At 39.5% G+C, this 22,856-nt stretch overlaps 1 protein-coding gene across 3 annotated transcripts in view; it reads right to left on the reverse strand.

Annotated features, from left to right (window-relative positions):
- SHROOM4 (shroom family member 4) overlaps nucleotides 1-22,856 on the reverse strand; it is a 248,898-nt gene that overhangs the window by 127,138 nt on the left and 98,904 nt on the right. For 2 of the 3 annotated variants that reach the window (XM_041740701.1, XM_041740702.1), the window contains exon 2: nucleotides 21,598-21,749. In XM_041740701.1, coding sequence (XP_041596635.1) covers nucleotides 21,598-21,749 — 152 coding nt within the window. Of the gene's footprint in view, nucleotides 1-21,597; nucleotides 21,750-22,293; nucleotides 22,413-22,856 lie in introns of all 3 variants that reach the window. The other variant, XM_041740703.1, reaches the window with a different exon arrangement.

Genomic DNA, 22,856 nt, shown 5'->3' on the forward strand with positions numbered 1-22,856 from the left:
TGGGAAATATCAGAAAGGGAGACAGAACATGAGAGACTCCTAACTCTGGGAAACAAAGTACGGGTGGAGGAAGGGGAGGTGGGCGGGGGGGGGTGGGGGTGACTGGGTGATGGGCACTGAGGGGGGCACTTGATGGGATGAGCACTGGGTGTTATTCTGTATGTTGGCAAATTGAACACCAATAAAAAATAAATTTACCAAAAAAAGAAGATGTGAGATATACCTATCTCTATTATCTATCTATCTATCATCTCCAAGTTGGACTGGGTGGCGTCCTGAAGGCGCCCACAGTGTGCACGAGTCGGAAAGACTTGGCGCGCCCTCCCTTGGCATGGGGCCAGGGAGAGGCTGCCTGCGGGCTGCCCTGCTTTGCAGTCGGGCTGTCCCCGCGCTAACAGAACGTTAGATTTCTCTTTAACATTGACCAAGAACTGCATGGATCTAACATTCGATCTCATTCAGAATTAAAGGGGGGAGGGGGAGGGGTTCCAAACTGCAATAGAGACTGTAGACTGCTTCTGTAGTACTCCTTAAGAACACAAAGCGCGGGGGGGGGGGGGGGTTGGGGGGGGGGAGGCGGGAAGGAGGTTTGTGAGAGCGAGGCTGAGCCTGCAGATGAACTTTTTCTGGCCTGCCTTCCTTAACTATGTATGTACATATCTATATTTTTTAATTTGATGAAAGCTGATTACTTCAATAAACAGCTTCATGCCTTTGTAAGTTATTTCATGTTTGTTTGGGTGTACTGCCCAGTGTTGTTTGTAAATAAGAGATTTGGAGCACTCTGAGTTTACCATTTGTTATAAAGTATATAATTTTTTTATGTTTTGTTCCTGAAAATTCCAGAAAGGATATTTAAGAAAATACAATAAAATATTGGAAAAGTAAAAAAAAAATTGTATATTTTATACACACACACACACACAAAATGGAATAATACTCAGCCATTAGAAATGACAAACACCCGCCTTCTGCTTCAATGTGGATAGAACTGGAGGGTGTTATGCTGAGTGAAGTAAGTCAAACAGAGAAGGCCAAACATTATATGGTCTCATTCATTCAGGGAATATAAAAAATAGTGAAAGGGATTGGATTATAGGGGAAAGGAGAGAAAATGAGTGGGAAATATCAGAGAGGGTGACAGAACATGAGACACTCCTAACTCTAAAGGGAAACGAACAAGGGGTAGTGGAAAGGGAGGTGGGTGGGGGGATGGGGTGACTGGGTGGCGGCACTGAGGGGGGCACTTGACAGGATGAGCACTGGGTGTTATGCTATACGTTGGCAAATCAAACTCCAATTAAAAAAATACAAAAAAAATTTAAAAATAAAAAAGAGTCTGTTATCCCTCCACTTTCAATCTGTGTGGCCTTACATATGAAGTGATGTAGGCAGCATATAAATGGGTCTTATTTTTTTTAAGATTTTATTTATTTATTCACGAGAGACACACAGGGAGAGATAGAGGCAGAGACACAGGCAGAGGGAGAAGCAGGCTCCATGCAGGGAGCCTGACGTGGGACTTGATCCCAGGTCTTCAGGATCACACCCTGGGCCAAAGGCAGCGCTAAACCACTGAGCCACCAGGGCTGCCCGGGTCTTATTTTTTAAGTCCATCCAGTCACTCTATATCTTCTTTTTTGAAGAATTTAATCCATTTAAAGTAAAGGATGTATTTATTGCCATTTTAGAATTTTTTTCTGGCTATTTTGTAATTCCTTTTGCAACCATATTTTCTTTTGCTCTCTTCTCTTGTAGTTTAATGACTTTCTCTAGTGTTATGCTTATATTCCTTTCTCATGATCTTCTGTGTATTTATTACAGGTTTTTACTTTGTAATTAACATGAAGCTCACACATAACAACCTTTATTTATAAAATGGTCAATTTTAAATTGATAGCAAGTTAAATGTGAATACATGCTAAAACTCTACCTTTTACTCCACCCCCATATATATATATATTTATTTATAATTACATATATATTTTTTAAAAAGGGAAGGGGATAGGTTTTCTGCCCCTTTCTCCCTCTCTTCTCCTTCTGCAACCCCTATAGAGTAAATGTTATTCCGCTTTTTATTGCCCCTTAAGTCCTTTAAGCAATATTCGCTTTCTAAAATTCTTTTTCTTTTCACTGTTCTGTTTGGGTCAGTTCCACTGGCCTGTTTTCCAGATCACTGATACTTTCTGCTGCTTCATTTAGTCTTCCATTGAACTCCTCTAGTGTACATTTCAATTCAGTTATTGTATTCTTCAGCTCTGTGACTTCTGTTTGGTACTTTTATTTTCTATCTCTTTGTTGAAGTTCTCACTGTATTCTTCTCCCAAGCTTGGTGAACATCTCTATGACCATTACTTTATTTTATTTTATTTTTTAAAGATTTATTTACTTATGATAGACATAGGGAGAAAGAGAGAGGCAGAGACACAGGAGGAGGGAGAAGCAGGCTCCATGCAGGGAGCCCAATGCGGGACTCTAGGATCGCGCCCTGGGCCAAAGGCAGGCACCAAACCGCTGAGCCACCCAAGGATCCACAATGACCATTACTTTAAATTCTTTATCAGGTAAATTACTTATCTCTGTTTTATTAAGGTTTCTTTTTTAAGATTATTTATTTATTTATTTATTTATTTATTTATTTATTTATTTATTGAGAGAGAGAGAGAGAGAGAGAGAGAGAGAGAGAGAGAGAGAGGCGGGGGGAGGGGCGCAGAGACACAGGCAGAGAGAGAAGCAGGCTCCATGCAGGGAGCCTGACGTGGGACTCGATCCTAGGTCTCCAGGATCACACCCCAGGCTGAAAGCGGCGCTAAACCGCTGAGCCACAGGGCTGCCCTTAAGGTTTCTTTTTGAGGTTTTATCTTGTTCTTTTATTTGGAACCTATTTTTCTATTCATTTTGCTTGACTCTCTGCTTCTATGTATTAGGTGAGATAGCTACATCTTCCAGCCCTAGAAGAATGGCCTGTGTATGTGATGAAACTTATCATTTAACTTTGCCCTTGGTTTTGGTGGTCTCTGGAATGTTTGTGATTATCTAAGTAGCCTGATTTATTCTTGATAGCTCCCAGTTGTTGCGGGTGTCCTAAGACCTGTCATCTTAGCACCTAGTTTCAGGCTGATTGGAAGCCAACCCTTATGCAGCAGGTTTTAAAGTATGCAAAGATATACAGTCATGTGTGACTATGGTCATAATCCCTGCTGACCTTCTCTCCTGGCTATGTGGTTTCCCCTAGGCAACAGCTGCAAAAATCAGGGCTCTGAACCATGTATATGCTCCTTTCTGGAGGGTACTAGCAAACTGTAGTAAGGCAAAAATGGCATCCCCCAGTCTATGTTCCCTGAGAGTACTTTCTTAGCCTCTAGATACATGGGAAACCTGATAACCATCCCTTGGGTTGAAGCTCCAGGACAAGTAAATAGAGCTTTTTCTATTGGAAAAAGGAAGATTGGGGGTGTGTTTCAGTCTGCTATCTTTAAAATGCCCTGGTGGTGGTAGTTTGCCAAGAACTATGTCTCTGATTGTTTCAGTTCTGTTGAGCCTAGAGATGCAAGGCTGCTGCCATCGGATCCAGATCAAGAGGTATCTCCTGTGTGGACTACATGTGCCCACTGGCTTTAGCAAGGCAGAGCAAGACTGCAGGGCCAGTCCATGCCCACTGGCTTTAGTGGAGCAGTAGGAAAGCACAGGGCTGGGACATGCTCACTGGCTTTTTGGGGGGAGCATATCCCTGGTATATTAATACATGATAGGATAATTACAGTTTTATTGAGTTTTCACAGTTTTATCCCCTTTCATTTAATTGTAGATGGCATGGATATGATGACAACAGAGAGAGGTCAACTAGGGAAGTTGGCAGGTAGCCTGGACAAAGTCCCCAAATATTTTCATATTCATATTTGATATGAATTCATATTTCAAGGTTTCATTTTCATATTCATGTTGTTCTAAGATCTGGACTTCAGGTTTTCAGGATAAAAACTAGATTTTGCGACAAATACCCACTATTTGCTTTGATGTGGATGGAACTGGAGGGTATTATGCTGAGTGAAATAAGTCATTTGGAGAAGGACAAACAGTATATGGTCTCATTCATTTGGGGAATATAAAAAATAGTGAAAGGGAATAAAGGGGAAAGGAGAAATATGAGTGGGAAATATCAGAAAGGGAGACAGAACATGAAAGGCTCCTAACTCTGGGAAACGAACTAGGGGTGGTGGAAGAGGAGGTGGGCGGGGGGTGGGGGTGACTGGGTGACAGGCACTGAGGTGGGCACTTGACGGGATGAGCACTGGGTGTTATTCTGTATGTTGACAAATTGAACACCAATAAAAAATAAATTTATAAAAAACAAACAAACTAGATTTTGTTTTTTTGATCAGTGTGCCTAGGGTTGATCAGTTACTGGAAAACAGAGTCATAAATAACCATACTCATAAGAGACTGAATGCAATCTCATCTGCCAATTTCAGTAACCAAGAGTAATATAACTACCAAGTGAACCAGTTACTCATATTCTCTGCTTCTGTATAGCAGATGTGTAAATAAAAATTCTGAATATTTCCAAAGGGCCAAACATGCACTAAGTGCTAGATACACAACAATGAATATAAAGCAGCTCCTCCCTTCATGCTTCTAGTCCAAAAGTTGGCAAAAATTTTTTCTGTAGAGACCCAAATAAGAACTTCTAGGATTTTCAGGTCATATAGTTTCTGTCAGAACTATTAAATTGTGCTGTTGTGTGAAAGCAACCATAGACAATACATAAATGAATAGACATGATTTTGTTCTAAGAAGACTTTATTCATGGACACTGAAATTTTACTTTCATATAATTTTCACACATCATGAAATACTATTTTTCTTTTGTTTTTTCCCTCTCAACCACTTAAAAATATATTTTAAAAAACACTCATGGCTAGCAGACCATTAAAAAACAAGTGATGGGCTACATTTAGCCCACAGGCTAACCTTTGCCATCCCCTGTCTAGTCTAATGCAAAAGATAAGTACAGAAACAAATTATTTCAGTATAATGTGCTAAAACCTAGAGTTCTATAGTTTTATGGTAGCCAGAGGAAGGCCACCTAACTTAACCCAAGGCATCAAAGTAAGTATTTATAAACATCAACCCCAGAACTGAGTCTTAAAGAATGTTAACAAGAAGGTATTAACTAAGCAAAAACGGGAAACGTATGCTCCAAATAGAAAGCAGAGAATGAACAGTCACAGAATTGATAAACAGCATGAAATTCTTGGGCAGTGTAATTGTTCTAGCATAAAATATAAGGAATGTCAGATAAAGTTGTAGGTAAGGGTAGGGATGAAGCTATAAAATGTTTTCTATACCATGTGTCTGGGCAATGAAGGCCACTGACAAGTTTTCAGCAGGGGACTGATATAATAAAATCTGTATTTTAGGTTTATTTCTGCGACAACATTTTGGCAGACAGATCTCTGACAGCTGAGAAGCTATTGGAACAGTCCAGGGGCGAGATGATAAGGGCCTAAACCAGGCAAAAGTAATAAAAATGGAGAGAAGAGGATAAATTCTAGAAATGTCTTAAAAAGGTAATATTAACATGGCTCAGTGAGAAGAGCAAGAAGCCAAAAATGACTCAGGTTTCTCACTTGGATGGCTAGGTAGACGAAAGTACCACCAAGTGCTATTGGAAGGAGAGAGAGTTTTATGAGCTAGATAATGAATTCAGATTTATACACATTGCATTGCATTTTTTAAAAGATTTTATTTATTCATGAGACACACAGAGAGAGGCATAATAAACATAGGCAGAGGGAGAAGCAGGCTCCCTGCAGGGAGTCTGATGTGGGACTCAATCCCAGGACCCAAGCTAAAGGTAGACATTCAACCACTGAGCCACCCAGGTGCCCCTGCATTGCATTTACTGTTGGGTTTTCCTGTGGAGGTTTTTACCAGGCCACTGTACATAGGAATTTGGGGGACAGATTAAAACCACAGATACAGTTATAAGCACACAGATGTGGTCATCAAAACCATGAATGAATATAGTTTCTCAGATTCAATGAGTAGAGTAAGGAGATTCAAGGGCCATGGTGAGTAAAGGAGACTGAAAGAATAGGAGAAAATATCTGAGGCCATGATGATATTAAAGAGCAGCTGTAAAGGGAATGCAGTATCAAAAAGCTAAAAGGAAAAGAGGTTGCTGTCAGAGAGGTGAATTTAGTCTTTCATAATGGATTCCTGAAAATTAATCTTTAATGCCTCAAGGCAGTGGTTCTGAAACTATAAGCTTTTCACCTGGAAAGCTTGTTAAAACACATTGCTAAGTACCACCCCCAGAGTTTTGATTCAGTAGGTCTCTGGTGGCGCCCAATAATTTACATTTCTAACAACTTCCTAAGTGATGCTCACCAGTCAGAACCACAGCCCTAAAGTGTCCATTGGAGGCAACGAATTAACTTCTTTTTAACGCATCTAGAATTCTCCTAGTTGTGTGTCACCCTTGGGGACAGCAAGATAATAGACACTCAACTCAGTTTGTTTTGTGATTCAGATAAGGAACCCTGTCAGAAAGACTGGAAGGTGTTAGAGTCCAGGAGAGCAGAGACCACACCCATATTATTCACTACTGATTCACCATAGGTTAGAGATTCAATTACCATGTGTTGACTAAAAGATTGGTAAGGTCCATAGTACAATTAGAGGAGTGAGCTGCTGATACATAGGGTTTATTGGTGAAGGTATGATCAAGGACCCATAAGACTAAAGTTTGTAATCCTCTACAAGGACAATAAAATCTTTCAGTATGACAACATGAATTGGGGTAGGGAAAATGATAGTGAAACAGGTGTCAAAGTATAAAATCAAAGTGGGAGGATGACCTGGAGGCTGACAGAGGACAGCGGCAGGGGAAAAAAATGATATAGCCTGCATGTTGAATATCAAAACTGAAGGGATTTTGCCTGAGGGTGGAGGAATAATGCTTTGGAAGTTGTCTATGGAGAGCATGCCTTATCCAGGGCATATGAACATACTACTGTCCTTTAAATTGTGTCTTGTTTTTTTTTATCATTTAATACAGTGTCTTGAGACTAACTATATGGTCAAAAATTATTTTTACACATTTTATCTTTCTTGATAATTCTATAATTTTTCCCATAAACATTTTTTTCATACATATTTCTTCTTAAGGACATTCCTAAGAATTTTATGTGTTTGATTGCTATAGTGAATGGGATATATTTCTCCTGACAGCTCCAAATTGGTTATTCTGGTACGGCATTCTTTTTTTTTTAATTACTATTTTTTTATTGGAGTTCAATTTGCCAACATATAGCATAACACCCAGTGCTCATCCCATCAAGTGCCCCCCAAAGTGCCCAGATCCAGTCACCCCAACCCCCCGCCCATCTCCCCTTCCACTACCCCTTGTTCATTTCCCAGAGTTAGGTGTCTCTCATGTTCTGTCACCCTCACTGATATTTTCACTCATTTTCTCTCCTTTCCCCTTTATTCCTTTTCACTAATTTTTATATTCCCCAAATGAATGAGACCATATAATGCTTGTCCTTTTCCGATTGACTTATTTCACTCAGCATAATACCCTCCAGGTCCCTCCATTTCAAAGCAAATGGTGGGTATTTGTCATTTCTAATGGATGAGTAATATTCCATTGTATACATAAACCACAGCTTCTTTATCCATTCATCTTTCGATGGACACCGAGGCTCCTTCCACAGTTTGGCTATTGTGGACATTGCTGCTATAAACATCGGGGTGCAGGTGTCCCGGCGATTCACTGCTTCTATATCTTTGGGGTAAATCCCCAGCAGTGCAATTGCTAGGTCGTAGGGCAGGTCTACTTTTAACTGTTTGAGGAACCTCCACACAGTTTTCCAGAGTGGCTGCACCAGTTCACGTTCCCACAAACAGTGTAAGAGGGTTCCCTTTCTCCACATCCTCTCCAACATTTGTGGTTTCCTGCCTTGTTAATTTTCCCCATTCTCACTGGGGTGAGGTGCTATCTCATTGTGGTTTTGATTTGTATTTCCCTAATGGCAAGGGATGCAGAGCATTTTCTCATGTGCATGTTGGCCATGTCTATGTCTTCCTCTGTGAAATTTCTGTTCATGTCTTTTGCCCATTTCATGATTGGATTGTTTGTTCCTTTGCTGTTGAGTTTAATAAGTTCTTTATAGATCTTGGATACTAGCCCTTTATCTGATAGGTCATTTGCAAATAGCTTCTCCCATTCTGTAGGTTGTCTTTTAGTTTTGTTGACTGTTTCTTTGGCTGTGCAGAAGCTTTTTATCTTGATGAAGTCCCAATAGTTCATTTTTGCTTTTGTTTCTCTTGCCTTCATGGATGTATCTTGCAAGAAGTTACTGTGGCCAAGTTCAAAAAGGGTGTTACCTATGTTCTCCTCTAGGATTTTGATGGAATCTTGTCTCACATGTAGATCTTTCATCATTTTGAGTTTATCTTTGTGTATGGTATAAGAGAATGGTCTAGTTTCATTCTTCTGCATGTGGCTGTCCAATTTTCCCAGCACTATTTATTGAAGAGACTGTCTTTTTTCCAGTGGATAGTCTTTCCTGCTTTGTCAAATATTAGTTGATGATAACGTTGAGGGTCCACTTCTGGATTCTCTATTCTGTTCTATTGATCTATGTGTCTGTTTTTGTGCCAGTACCACACTGTCTTGATGACCACAGCTTTGTAGTACAACCTAAAATCTGGCATTGTGATGCCCCCAGCTATGGTTTTCTTTTTTAATATTCCCCTGGCTATTCGGGGTCTTTTCTGATTCCACACAATTTTTTTTTTTGTAAATTTATTTTTTATTGGTGTTCAATTTGCCAACATATAGAATCTAACACCCAGTGCTCATCCTGTCAAGTGCCCCCCTCAGTACCCGTCACCAGTCATCCCCACCCCCCGCCCACCTCCCCTTCCTCCACCCCTAGTTCGTTTCCCAGAGTTAGGAGTCTCTCATGTTCTGTCTCCCTTTCTGATATTTCCCACTCATTTTTTCTCCTTTCCCCTTTATTCCCTGTCATTATTTTTTATATTCCCCAAATGAATGAGACCATATAATGTTTGTCCTTCTCTGGTTGACTTATTTCACTCAGCATAATACCCTCCAGTTCTATCCACATTGAAGCAAATGGTGGATATTTGTCGTTTCTAATGGCTGAGAAGATGTGGTTTATGTATACAATGGAATATTACGGTGTTCTTTTAAACTAAATTTGAGCTTCTTTGACTTATCTTCTGAACTTGTTGTAACACCTTACAATTTTTTCATGCTTATGCATGTGCTCTGTCTCTCCCTCTTTCTCTCAAATAAATGAATTAAATTTAAAAAAATTATATTTTAACATTTGCAATGAATTGTTATTGTGCAATATTATTGAAGTAGATTTGAAAGAATCCACTTATAGGTTTTGCATCTAAGTTCACAAACTGGCTTGAGGGGCAAGATGGTGGAAGAGTAGGGGTCCTCAACTCACCTGGCCCCACAAACTTACCTAGATAACTTTCAAAATATCATGAACACCTACGAATTTGGCTGGAGATTTAAAGAGAGAACAGCTGGAATGGTATAGAGAGAAATTATTTGCTTCTAACAAGGTAGGAAGGCAAAAAGTAAAAAATAAAAAACCAATAAAGTGGGGGAGGGGAACTGCAAGTAGCTGGGCTAAAGTGGAGTGGCAAAAGCTTTTGCAGCAGGAAAGCCTAGCCCTGGAGAAGCAGGAACCTTAAAAATCCATGCAGGAGTTTTCCCTGGTGGAAAAATGCTTAGCAGGGAAATCAGGCAGAATCACATGAGAGCCAGTGAAGCCTCAAGATTCCTGGAGTCACTATAAGAGGAAGGGCACCTAGGGGAAAACTCACCACAAACCACGGTCCGGTATCGGTAAAGGGCTGCAGTGCCACAGCCCTCCGGGGCATATGGGAGAAGCCAGTTGGTTAGGTGGGCCAGTTCAGAAGCTCCCTTTACCCTAGAGCCCAGCTCCGGATGGAAGTGGCTGTGTCCCACTCCCTTCAGGAGAGGCAGTCCCCAGGACTGTGGGTCCAGCAGAATAGGGCCCCAGATCCCAGAGCGCCCAAGCAGACAAAGCTGGTAATCCTGCATTCTCCATGGGACAGGCGGTAGAGGGGAGAGCACAGGAAAGCAAGAAGTCTCCTGCTGCTAGGCGCCCAGCAAGCTGTGCAGATCAGTGCACCTGTACCTGTCCCCAGGAGCATCTAGGCCAGTGCAGACTGGGAGACTGTGGTTAGTTACTCACGGGGAGCTTGACTCCAGAGCTGGAAATCTGGCTGCGGCCATTGTTGTTTATCCTCTTTGTTTCACAGTGTGCCTGGGAGGGGCGGGCCACCAGGGAACAAAGGCCTCACAGGATAAACAGGTCATACTGAGCCCAGACCTGGCAAGGGGCAGGGCATCTCCACCCAGGAACAGACACCTGAGAATCATCACAGCAGATCCCTCCCCCAGAAGACCAGCTGGAAGAACAAGGGAAGAGCTAGTTTATTGACCAAGCAGTGCTGGATAGCTCCAGGACCGAGGGAAAATAGTATATAGAACTAGAAGGCCACTTTTTTTTCTTATAGTTTCCATTTTCCATTATGACTCATTTTTATATTAGACTAAAAATTTCCAATATTTTTTTCCACCAGTATTTTTCCAGCTCTTTCATTTTTAAGTTTTTTTCCTTTTTGACCTTCATATATCTACAATTACATGTCTTAGATATATTTTTCACTTCTGGATTCCCTTCAAAGTATTCAATTTAATTTTGGGAGATATACGAGATATGGGTTTTTGTTTTGTGTTGTTTGTTTTCTCTGCCTCATTTTGTTCTACAATGGTGGAAGTTAATACCTTCTAAAACACAACCAACATACACCCAGAGTATAGTGGAATACCATGCTGGTTCATTCTGTGAGATTATATTCTAGCTTCCTTCTCATTCTGCCCCCTTCTTTTATATTGTTTATGTTTTAATGGTCAATGTTGGGGCTTTGTATAAGTATTACTGGTTTATATAAATTTGGGATTGAGCATCTTCTAACATACGGAACAAAATACACTTAGAACCCAGAGGATAACCCTCCAGAACCCCTCGGGTAGACTATATTTTCTCTCCACTACCACTTCTTTACCACTGCTATCCCCCCTTTATCTACTATCCCCCCTTTTTTCTCTTTTTCCTCTTTTTTTTACTTTTTTCTTTTTTATTCTCCTTTGTGGTTTTTGGCTTTTATTTTTACTTTTTTACTTTTGTTTTTCACTTTAGTTTTAACATTTGTTAAATTTAAGTACAATTTTAAAGCTACTGGTGGCTCTGGAAAAAACCATAAAGGACTCTAGAGACTTTGTTACTGCAGAATTGAGATATAATCAGGCCAAAATTAAAAATAGATGAAAGGAGATGCAATACAAATTGGTTGTCCTAACTGTGAGGATTAATGAGTTGGAAGAGAGAGTGAGTGGCATAGAAGACAACTTGATGGTAAGGAAGGAAGCTGACGAAAAAAGAGAAAAACCATTAAGAGACCATGAGGAAAGGCTTAGGGAAATAAATGATAGCTCAAGAAGGAAGAATTTATGTCTAACTGGGATTCCAGAAGAGGCTGAAAGAGAGAGAGGACCACAAAGTATATTTGAACAAATCATAGCTGAGAACTTCCCTAATCTGGGGAAGGAAACAGGCATTCAGATCCAAGAGATAGAGAGGACCCCCGCTGCCACACACAAAATCAATAAAAACCATTCACACCTCAAAATTTAATAGTGAAACTTGCAAATATCAAAGATAAAGAGAAAATTCTTAAAGCAGTGTGAGATGAGAGATACTTAACCTATAGGCGAGAAATATCAGATTAACAGAAAACCTCTCCACAGAGCCTTAGCAGGCCAGAAAGCGCTGGCACGATATATTCAGGGTCCTAAATGAGAAGAACATGCAACCAAGAATACTTAATCCAGCAAGGCTGTCATTCAGAATAGGAGAGAGAAAGAGCTTACTAGATAGGCAGAGATAGGAGAGAGAAAGAGCTTACTAGATAGGCAGAAACAGAGAGAAAACATGACCACCGAAGCAGCTCTGCAAGAAATATTAAGGGGGACCCTGTAAAAGAAAGAGGAAGCACAAAGAAACAATCCACAAAACAGGGACTGAATAGGAAATACGATGACACTAAATTCATATCTTTCAATAATTGCTTTGAACATGAATGGGTAAATGATCCATCAAAAGATGTGGGGTATCGGACTGGATAAAGAAGCAAGATCCATCTATATGTTGTGCACAAGAGACTCATTTTAGACCTAAGGACACCTCCAGCCTGAAAATGAAAGGCTGTAGAACCATTTACCATTCAAATGGTCCTTAAAAGAAAGCTGGGGTAGCAATACTCATATCAGATAAACTGAAGTTTATCCTAAAGACTGTAGTAAGAGATGAAGAGGGACACTATATCATATTTAAAAGATTTATCTAATAAAAGGACCTAACAATCATGACTATTAATGCCCCTAATGTGGGAGCTGCCAAGGATATCAATCAATTAATAACCAAAGTAAAGACATACTTAGATAATAATACACTAATAGTAGGAGACTTCAACACAGCGCTTTCTGTAAATGACAGATCTTCTAAACACAACATCTCCATAGAAACAAGGGCCTTAAATGACACATTGGACCAAATATATTTCACAGATATATATAGAACTTTCCATCTGAACACAACTGAATACAGATTCTTCTCAAGTACACATGGAACTTTCTCCAGAATAGACCACATACTGGGTCACAAATCAGGTCTTAACCGATACTGAAAGATTGGGATCGGACCCTGCATATTTTCAGACCATAATGCTTTGAAACTTTAATTCAATAACAAGAAGAAATTTGGAAGAAATTCAAACATGTGGAGGCTAAAGAGCATCCTGCTAAAAGATCAAAGGGTCAATGAGGAAATTAGAGAGGAATTAAAAAGATTCATGGAAACTAACGAAAATGAAGATACAGCCATTCAAAATCTTTGGGATACAGCAAAAGCGGTTCTAAGAGGGAAATACATCGCAATACAAGCATCTCTCAAAAAATTGGAAAAAAACCTCAAATATACAAGCTAACCTCGCACCTAAAGGAATTGGAGAAAGAACAGCAAGTAAAACCTACACTAAGCAGAAGATGAGAGATAATAAAGATTCAAGCAGAACTCAGTGTAATAGAGACCAGAAGAACTGTAGAAGAGATCAACAAAACCAGGAGTTGGTTCTTTGAAAGAATTAATAAGATAGATAAACCATTAGCCAGTCTTATTAACAAGAAAAAAGACTCAAATTAACAAAATCACGAATGAAAGATGAGAGATCACAACCAATACCAAGGAAATACAAAGATCTTAAAAAAGGAATTATGAGCAGCTATATGCAAACAAATTAGGAACATAGAAGAAATAGGTGCATTTACGGAAAACCACAAATTACCAGAACTGGAACAGGAAGAAATAGAAAACCTGAACAGGGATCCCTGGGTGGTGCAGCGGTTTGGCGCCTGCCTTTGGCCCAGGGCGCGATCCTGGAGACCCGGGATCGAATCCCACGTCAGGCTCCCGGTGCATGGAGCCTGCTTCTCCCTCTGCCTGTGTCTCTGCCTCTCTCTCTCTCTCTCTGTATGACTATCATAAATAAATAATAAAAAAAAAAAAAAAGAAAACCTGAACAGGACAATAACCAGCAAGGAAATTGAAGCAGTCATCAAAAACCACCCAAGACAGAAATTTCTAGGGCCAGATGGATTCCCAGGGAAATCTTATCAAATGTTTAAAGAAGAAACAATACCTATTCTACTAAAGGTGCTCTGAAACATAGAAACAGATGAAATATTTCAAAACCTGTTTTATGAGGCCAGCATTACTTTGATTCCAAAACCAAAGACCCCACCAAAAAGGAGAAATATAGACCAATATCCCTGATGAACACAGATGCAAAAATTTTCAACAAGATAGGATCCAACAGTACATAAAGAAGATTATTCACCATGACCAATTGGGATTTGTCCCTGGGATGCAAGGTTGGTTCAACACTCATAAAACAATCAACATGACAGATTACAACAACAAAAGAAAAAAACAAGAACCGTTTGATCCTCTCAAATGCAAAGATGCAAATAAAGCATTTGACAAAATACAGCATCCATTCCTGATTATAACTCTTCAGAGTGTAGGGATAGAGGGAATATTCCTCAATACCATAAAAGCCATTTAGGAAAAACTCACAGTGAATATCATTTTCAGTGGGGAAAAACTGAAAGCCTTTCCCCTAAAATCAGGAACACAACAGGGATGTTGCATTCAAATGGTCAAAGAAGAAGTTAAACCCTCCCTCTTCACAGATGACATGATACTGTACATAGAAAACCAAAAAGACTCCACCCCAAGATTGCTAGAACTCATACAGCAATTCGGCAGTGTGGCAGGATACAAAATCAATGCTCAGAAACCAGTGGCATTTCTAAACACTAACAATGAGGCTGAAAAAGTGAAATTAAGGAATCAATACCAATTACAATTGCACCCAAAAGCATAGGATACCTAGGAACAAATCTAACCAAAGAGGTAAAGGATCTATACCCTAAAAACCACAGAACACTTCTGAAAGAAATTGAGGAAGACACCAAGAGACGGAAAACATTCCATGGTCATGGATTGGAAGAATTAATATTGTGAAAATGTCTATGCTACATCAAGCAATTTACACATTCAATGCAATTCCTATCAAAATATCACGGACTTTCTTCACAGACTTGGAACAAATAATCTTAAGATTTGTGTGGAATCAGAAAAGATCCCGAATAGCCCAGAGAATATTGAAAAAGAAAACCAGAGATGGGGCCATCACAATGCTGGATTTCAAGTTATGCTACAAAGCTGTGATCATCAAGACAGTGTGGTATTGGCACAAAAACACATATATCAATGGAACAGAATAGAGAACCCAGAAATGGGCCCTCAACTCTATCGTCAACTAATATTTGACAAAGCAGGAAAGACTATCCACTGGAAAAAGGACAGTCTCTACAATAAATGCTTTTGGGAAATTTGGATAGCCATGTGCAGAAGAATGAAACTACACCATTCTCTGACACCATACACAAAGATAAACTCAAAGTGGTTGAAAGATCTCAATGTGAGGCAAGAATCCATCAAAATCCTAGAGGAGAACACAGGCGACACTTTATTTGAACTTGGCCACAGCAACTTCTTGCAAGATACATCTATGAAGGCAAAGGAAACAAAAGTGAAAATGAACTACTGAGACTTAATCAGGATAAAAAGCTTCTGCACAGTAAAAGAAACAGTCAACAAAACTAAAAGGCAGCCTACAGAATGGAAGAAGATATTTCCAAGTGACATATCAGATAAAGGGCTAATATCCAAGATCTACAAAGAATTTATTAATCTCAACACCCAAGAAACAAACAATCCAATCATGAAATGGGCTGTAGACATGAATAGAAATTTCACCAAAGAAGACATACACATGGCCAACAAGCACATGGGACAGTGCTCCACATCACTTGTCATTAGGGAAATACAAATCAAAACCACGAGCTACCACCTCACATCATTGAGAATGGTGAAAATTAACAAGATGGGAAACAAATGTTGGAGAGAATGTGGAGAAGGGGGAACCCTCTTGCACTGTTGGTGGGAATGCAAACTGGTACAGCCACTCTGGAAAACAGTGTGGAGGTTCCTCAAAGAGTTAGAAATAGAGCTACCCTACGACCCCACAATTGCACTACTGGGGATTTACTCCAAAGATACTGATGTTGTGAAACACCAGGATACCTGCACCCCCAATGTTCATAGCAGCAATGTCCACGATAGACAAACTGTGAAAGGAGTCTCAGTGTCCATCAAAAGATGAATGGATAAAGAAGATGTTATATATATATATATATACATACACACACACACAATGGAATATTACTCAGCCATCAGAAAGGATGAATACCCACCATTTGCTTCGATGTGGTTGGAACTGGAGGGTATTATGCTGAGTGAAGTAAGTCAGTAGGAGAAGGACAATCATCATATGGTTTCACTCATACTCATACAAGAAATAGTGAAAGAGATTATAATGGAAAGGAGGGGAACCGAGTGGGAAAAATTAAGAGGGAGACAAACCATGAGAGACTCCTAACTCTGGGAAAGGAACAAAGGGTTGCAGAAGGGGAGGTGGCAGGGCGTTGGTGTAACTGGTGACAGGCACTGAGGAGGGCACTTGATGTGATGAGCCCTGGGTGTTATACTATATGTTGGCAAACTGAACTTCAATAAAAACAAATATAAAAAAAATAAGTTCACAAACTGAAGAGAATATTCTCTTTGGAATAGTCTGTTGGATACTGGTATCAGAATGATGCTAGTTTCAAAATCAGTGTGAATAACTCTAAGATTTTCAATTCTGTAACAATGTGGGTATTCCTACAAATTTGAAAGAACTCACCAATAAAAACATATCTGGTCCTGGGACACCTGGGTGGCTAAGTGGTTGAGCGTCTGCCTTTGGCTCAGGGCATGATCTCAAGGTTCTGGGATCGAGTCCCACATCAGGCAGGGAGCCTGCTTCCCCTTCTGTCTATGTCTTTCCTTTCTCTGTGTCTCTCATAAATAAATAAATTCTTTTAAAAAAATCTGGCCCTAAAGTATTTTTGTTTTCTTTTTTAAATAATAAATTTATTTTTTTATTGGTGTTCAATTTGCCAACATACAGAATAACACCCAGTTCTCATTCCATCCTAAAGTATTTTTGGAAGTTTCTCTTTGATAATTATTTTCAATGTTTCTACAGTTACAGGTCCATTTTGATTTGAACTTCTTACTAGTGTTTGGTGTTTAACATTTTATTCATATTTAAAATTTGCTGAGATTTTCAAATATATTAAAGTACAACTATAGTAGTTTCCTATAACTTAAGAAAAGTTCATTGTATTTGTTCTTCTATTCCATTTATCATTTAAATTTTATTTATAATTTATCTTTTTTTCTTAATTAAATTTGCTAGAGGCTTATCTACTTAATTCATCTCCCCATAAAAACAACACACCCCTTGGTTTCATATTATATTGGATTCTTAATCATATAATTTCATTCTTCATTTTTAATAATGAAATATTTAAGATTATGAATTTACTTCTGAATATTGCTCTCAACATTTTGACAAGTCGTGATCTCAGTTTTGTTACTTTTTATTAGCCTACTAGTGTTTCTTTTGACTAATACTTGCATATAAATGTGTTCTGAAATATTAAAGCAGTGGAAGACTTACTTTTGTTTGGATTTGTTTCTAAATTTGTTAGAAGTTTTAAATTATCTTCTGACAACAGGTCCAGGATCATTTCTGCTTATAAAAGTATGCAAAGATTTTCTTTGTGGTATACCATATGATCATTTACAAAGTGTTCTCTATTTGAAAGGAGTGTGTATTCACTGTCAGTCAAATATAATTTTTGATATTAATTAAATCTGATGAATTGTGTTTTTCAAATATTCTAAAAACTTATTTTTTGGTTTACTTTATCTTTCATAGTTAAATTGTATGAGTCTTCCATATAGACATTTCTATAATTTTTCCTCCTGTATTACAAATAGGTTTTTCTTAAAGTTTTTGGGTATAAAAATATTACATGAATACAATATCCTTAAATTGTTTGTATCTTCAGGGTGCCTGATGGCTCAGTCGGTTGGGTTTCTGCATTCAGTTCAGGTCATGATCCCAGAATTCTAGGAATAAGCTCCATGTCAGGCTCCCTACACAGTGGGGAGTCTGCTTCTCCCTCTTCCTCTGCCCCTCCCCCTGCCCCTTCTCTCTCTCTCTCTCACTCACTCTCTCCCTCAAATAAAATATTTTTTAAAAACCCAAAAATAGGGATCCCTGGGTGGCGCAGCGGTTTGGCGCCTGCCTTTGGCCCAGGGCGCGATCCTGGAGACCCAGGATCGAATCCCACATTGGGCTCCCGGTGCATGGAGCCTGCTTCTCCCTCTGCCTGTGTCTCTGCCTCTCTCTCTCTCTCTCTGTGACTATCATAAGTAAATAATAATTTTAAAAAATTTTTTTAAAAATAAAAACCCAAAAATAGTTTATATATTTTCTATCAATATAAACTAAATCTCATGGGACCAAAATGATTATGTGGTTATTGTTCCTGTTTTGTTTCCAAATAGATAAGTGACATGATCAGATGTCTTATTTAGAGAATGGATTGATAAGAAGGAGGTGAGACCAAGAGATGAGAAGCCAGTGAAAAGACTCTTACAATAGTTCAGGTTAAGAAATCATGAGTGATTGGATGAAGACAAAGGCTGCAGAGAGGTTTATAGCAAGTAGAATCATGAAGACTTGGAATTACTTAGATTGAAGGGGGCTGGGGCAAGTGAGAAGAATTGAGGGTTAACACCCTGGTTTCTGATTTAATTGACCATTATCTAAAAGGCAATATAGGAGAAAGAGCTGGCATGGCTATTCAGAATAGGCCATTTTCTAAAATTCTTTCTCATTATACTCATCCCAAAGGACTTGAGTCCAGACCTAAAGCTCAGTGTTGAATCTTTGCCAATTGATTGCTTACTCAAACCAAAGCCTACATTAGTGTAAAACACTAGGCTACATATTAAATTTCGAGGATCATATTTAATTTATGTGGTAAGAGCTCCTTCATAAATTTCAGGAATCATTTGGACTATGAAAGAAGGAATAAATGTTTGATACCATTCCTGGGGTAATCCATACGTGAAGGTTAAATTTTCCACAAGAGGGCAGCATCACCTAATAAATTATGTCATTGAGAGCCTCCTCCAATAGGTACTATGGGGGCATCCTGGAAGGGTAGACTGTAGGTTCAGGGAGCCATAGGACCTGCCACACCATGAAAGCTGAAAGGCTCTACTATCTCTAAGGCCACATTTACAGCTACCCCTAACTGACTGGTAGTGGCAGATGTTACTATAGTAGGAACCAAGAGAATGTGATGCTCATCAAGGGATGAGTAGATGACAACCAGATACTCTCATTCTTATGACTGGCTCAGAAGCCACCAGGGATGGGGTCTACACTCCCTCCAAGTGCTAGTATCTCTGTGTAACCAGTATCTCACAGGGACCTTTATTTCACATTCAGATCTTTGTTACCCCTAATGGTTTCTCTGCAAATCATGTGCTATTGAAGGTTAGGCTGCAAAGCACACTATAGTTCTGATGTTCTCAGTATTTAGTAATATTTGGTTACTCCAATTATGCTTCTTTTATACCCCAGGGAAAAGAATGGGAATAAAATTCCTGAAGAATCCAGTAAGTGAAAGGCATTTTATATACCTTGCTTCACTGAATCAACACAACAATGCCATTATATGGAACTACTTTAATGTGACAGAACTAGGCAGTGCCATACATGGGTCTATCTGACTCTAAATCAAAAACTACTAAGCTTCCTCTCCAATAACGCTTATTTAAAATCTAAATCATGGGATGCTTGAGTGGCTCACTGGTTGAGCCCTTGGCTCAGGTTGTGATCCCAGGGTCCTGGGATGGAGTCCCTGCTTCTCCTTCTGCCTATGTTTCTGCCCGTCTTTCTGTGTTTCTCATGAATAGATAAATAAAATCTTTTTTAAAAATAAATAAAACCTAAATCATGACCCATTCAAGATTGAGTCAGTGGCAATGTATCTACAATGTATCTTACTGTATAAGGCATTACTTAACATGTCACTTCCTGTCCAGATACATGAGCAAGGATGGCTTAATCTTAGGTATCAGCAGGTAATCCAATAACTCAATGAGACCCTATGTAACCTGACCCTTACTAACTTAAAACCCTTTCCCCTTATGCATTGTCTCAGGCTAAATCACTTGGATGTAAAGCATGAGAACAGCAGAAGAATTAAAGATGGCTTCTGTGTTTCTGGTTTGGTAAACTGAGCGTACGGTGGTCACAGGCACTGAGATGAGGCACTTGGAAGAAAAGAGGACATGTTAGGTTTTAAGCATATTGTGCTTGAAATGCTTCTGAGACATCTAAAGTCTAAATGTCCGGTAGGAAATTGACTATATGGGTCTGGGGCTCAAGAGATATAGGAATAGATACATGTAAATGATAACTGAAGCTCTGGAACTGAATGAGATTCTCCATGGTATGTTAACAAGTTATAAAGAGTGGAACTAGGGAAAATACCAACATTTAAGTGATGATCAGAGGCAGAGCAGGTAGTAGAACCTGGTTTTAAAAAATGAACAGAGAGGTAGGAAAATAACAAGACAATGGGGTATCTTGCAAGCAAGAAAGGAGAGTTTCAAAGAGAACATAATCCAGAGCAACAATGTCAAGTGCCATATACTAGTCACACATGGTGAAGACTGAGAATAATCCATTGACTTTGACATTTAGGAAGTAATATGTAGCTTTTGACACAGTTTCAATGGGCTTATGAAGGTCCAATTCAGACTGCAATAGGGGGAAAGCTAAATTGTAGATGAAGACAGTGAGTAGTGACTCTCCTTTTGAGAGACCAAGTTTGAACACAGGAAAAAGATGGGGCATTAGCCAGAAGGGGATGTATGATTATGTGAGGATGCTTTAAAAATAATTTTTCTAGTAAAAATAATTAAGATTGAGAAGCTCAGGCATGTGCATAGGATAAAGGAAACTAATAGAAGGGAGAAGTATGAGCTCCAATGGCACAGAGCAAAGATACAGCAGCAAGATGAAAGAAGCCATATGGAAAGCTCACCAATAAGCAGACATGTAATGGCAACAGAATAACTATGCCCAGATATGTCCTTAGCTTCCTTCTGCTTCTGCCACTCCACTTATCTGGAATGCCTTTCTTCTCGGGATGCCTTATTTGGCCAATTCTACCCACCCTTTAGCTCAAATTCCACTTTGTCTATGAATTCTTACCCTACCAACGTCTTCTGTAGTAACTCTCTCTTTCTCTTGAATTCTAGTAGCAATTTCTGTCTGAACAATCCATTTGACAATCACCTTTCACCCTGTGAAATCTCCCTTATTGCTTTTTTCAAAAAAAAAAATTTTATTGCTAATTTGTCACAGGTGTGTCTTTTCTCCATTAGACTGTATACTCCCCAAGGGAAGGGTTTCTATCTTAGAATTTGCCACAGCTTCCAGGATGCCTACCATGGCTGGTAGTAGGGTCTCTTTAAATCTATGTGGTTGATTTAAATAAAAACTTGAAAAAAATAAATCTATGTGGTTGAACAGTGGCAGCCTGTTATGAAGGAGACAAAAACACCAGGTTAGGTAGGCCCTGGATATATATGGAGTCATTTAGTTTTCTCAGGAGCAAATAAGAAGCCTGAGTCTTGCAGACATAAAATAAATGTAACCAGGGTGACACAGGTAATATGTAATAGTGTCAGGATTTGAACCAAAGACCTTGTCACCTAGGTCATTCTGCTTTGGTTGTCTGTAAAATTCTGTTCATGTGAAACACCTCTTTCTTTGATGGTGTTGACAGAGACAACCAAGCAGTTTCAGTGGCCCCCATTCCTTATAGCAAATCTCCCTGTACCTTACCTCCTGACAATCAGCTTGAGGATCCGAAAGGAGCCTTTGATGAGGATGAGGGCCTCTTGGCGGGAGCCATACAATGGAGTGCCATTGATATTCACCAGCTCATCACCAGTCCTCATCTTCTGGGACAAGGCTGCCTTGCCCCCATCTTCAATCTGTGTTGCAGAGAACAGAACAGAAAACAAGTGGTGAAATGACTCCTTACCTAAAATTCTACTTTCTGGTTCCTCCCAACCTCTGAGCCACAAGTAGTACTGGGAGATGGCTCCAGGAAGCCCTGGGAGATTGCTTAGAAGCTGACTGCAAGCTATTCTTTACTGAAGGCAAAGCTTGGGCAAACCTTTGGGGAAGGAGGCAATACAGAAATAATGATATCTTCACTCTGGAGGAATCCACATCCATCTGGGGAGATAAGCACTTCTAAATGAGAATGATGTTTAGAAAGAACAGGATAGTGTGACCTGAAGTAGCATCATGGCATAGCAAAACATGAACAGAAATTAGAGCCAGAAGAGCTAGGCTCCAGCAAAATGACCTTTGACAAGTCCTTTCCTATCTTTGGGCAGCCTTTGAAGTCTGATAAATTTGAGTTTGAATCTTGGTTCTAGGACTTCCAGCTGAAGGACTCTGAGCAAACTACCTAACATCTTTGTGTCTCAATTACCTGATAGGGGAAGTACAAATAACAAGAGTACCTACCTCACAGGGTTATCAGCATATGGAATGTCTGAGAGCATTTAAGTCCTCAGTAAATGTGAGCTCTAAAGATTATAGCAAGGGAGTGGACTCCAAAGACCTTCAGCTTCCAGCTCAATAGCCTATGGGTGGAATTGCAAATTCAAAAGATACCAAGTATGTACAAAGTAGCTGATCATTTATCTATGTCTTTTCAACAAGTGCCTAGTACAGTGCTTCTAGGGTACAGAACATAGTGGGCATTCACCAAAATCTAGAAACACGGGTGTTTACTGTTTCATCATCACAGCCCACAGAATTTCCATTGACCAGGGCAATTTTGGAAAGAAGGTAGTCAGGCTGGAGGGCATAGAAATCAGAGGCATTAACTCTGGGAAACGAACTAGGGGTGGTGGAAAGGGAGGTGGGCGGGGGGGGTGGTGACTGGGTGGCGGGCACTGAAAGGGCACTTGATGGGATGAGCACTGGGTGTTACTCTGTATGTTGACAAATTGAACACCAATAAAAAATAAATTTATTTAAAAAAAGAAAGCAGAGGCAGAAATAATAGCAGCTGGAGTGGGCAA

This window comes from Vulpes lagopus, chromosome X (genome assembly GCF_018345385.1).
Source record: "Vulpes lagopus strain Blue_001 chromosome X, ASM1834538v1, whole genome shotgun sequence".
NCBI classification, from domain to species: domain Eukaryota; kingdom Metazoa; phylum Chordata; class Mammalia; order Carnivora; family Canidae; genus Vulpes; species Vulpes lagopus.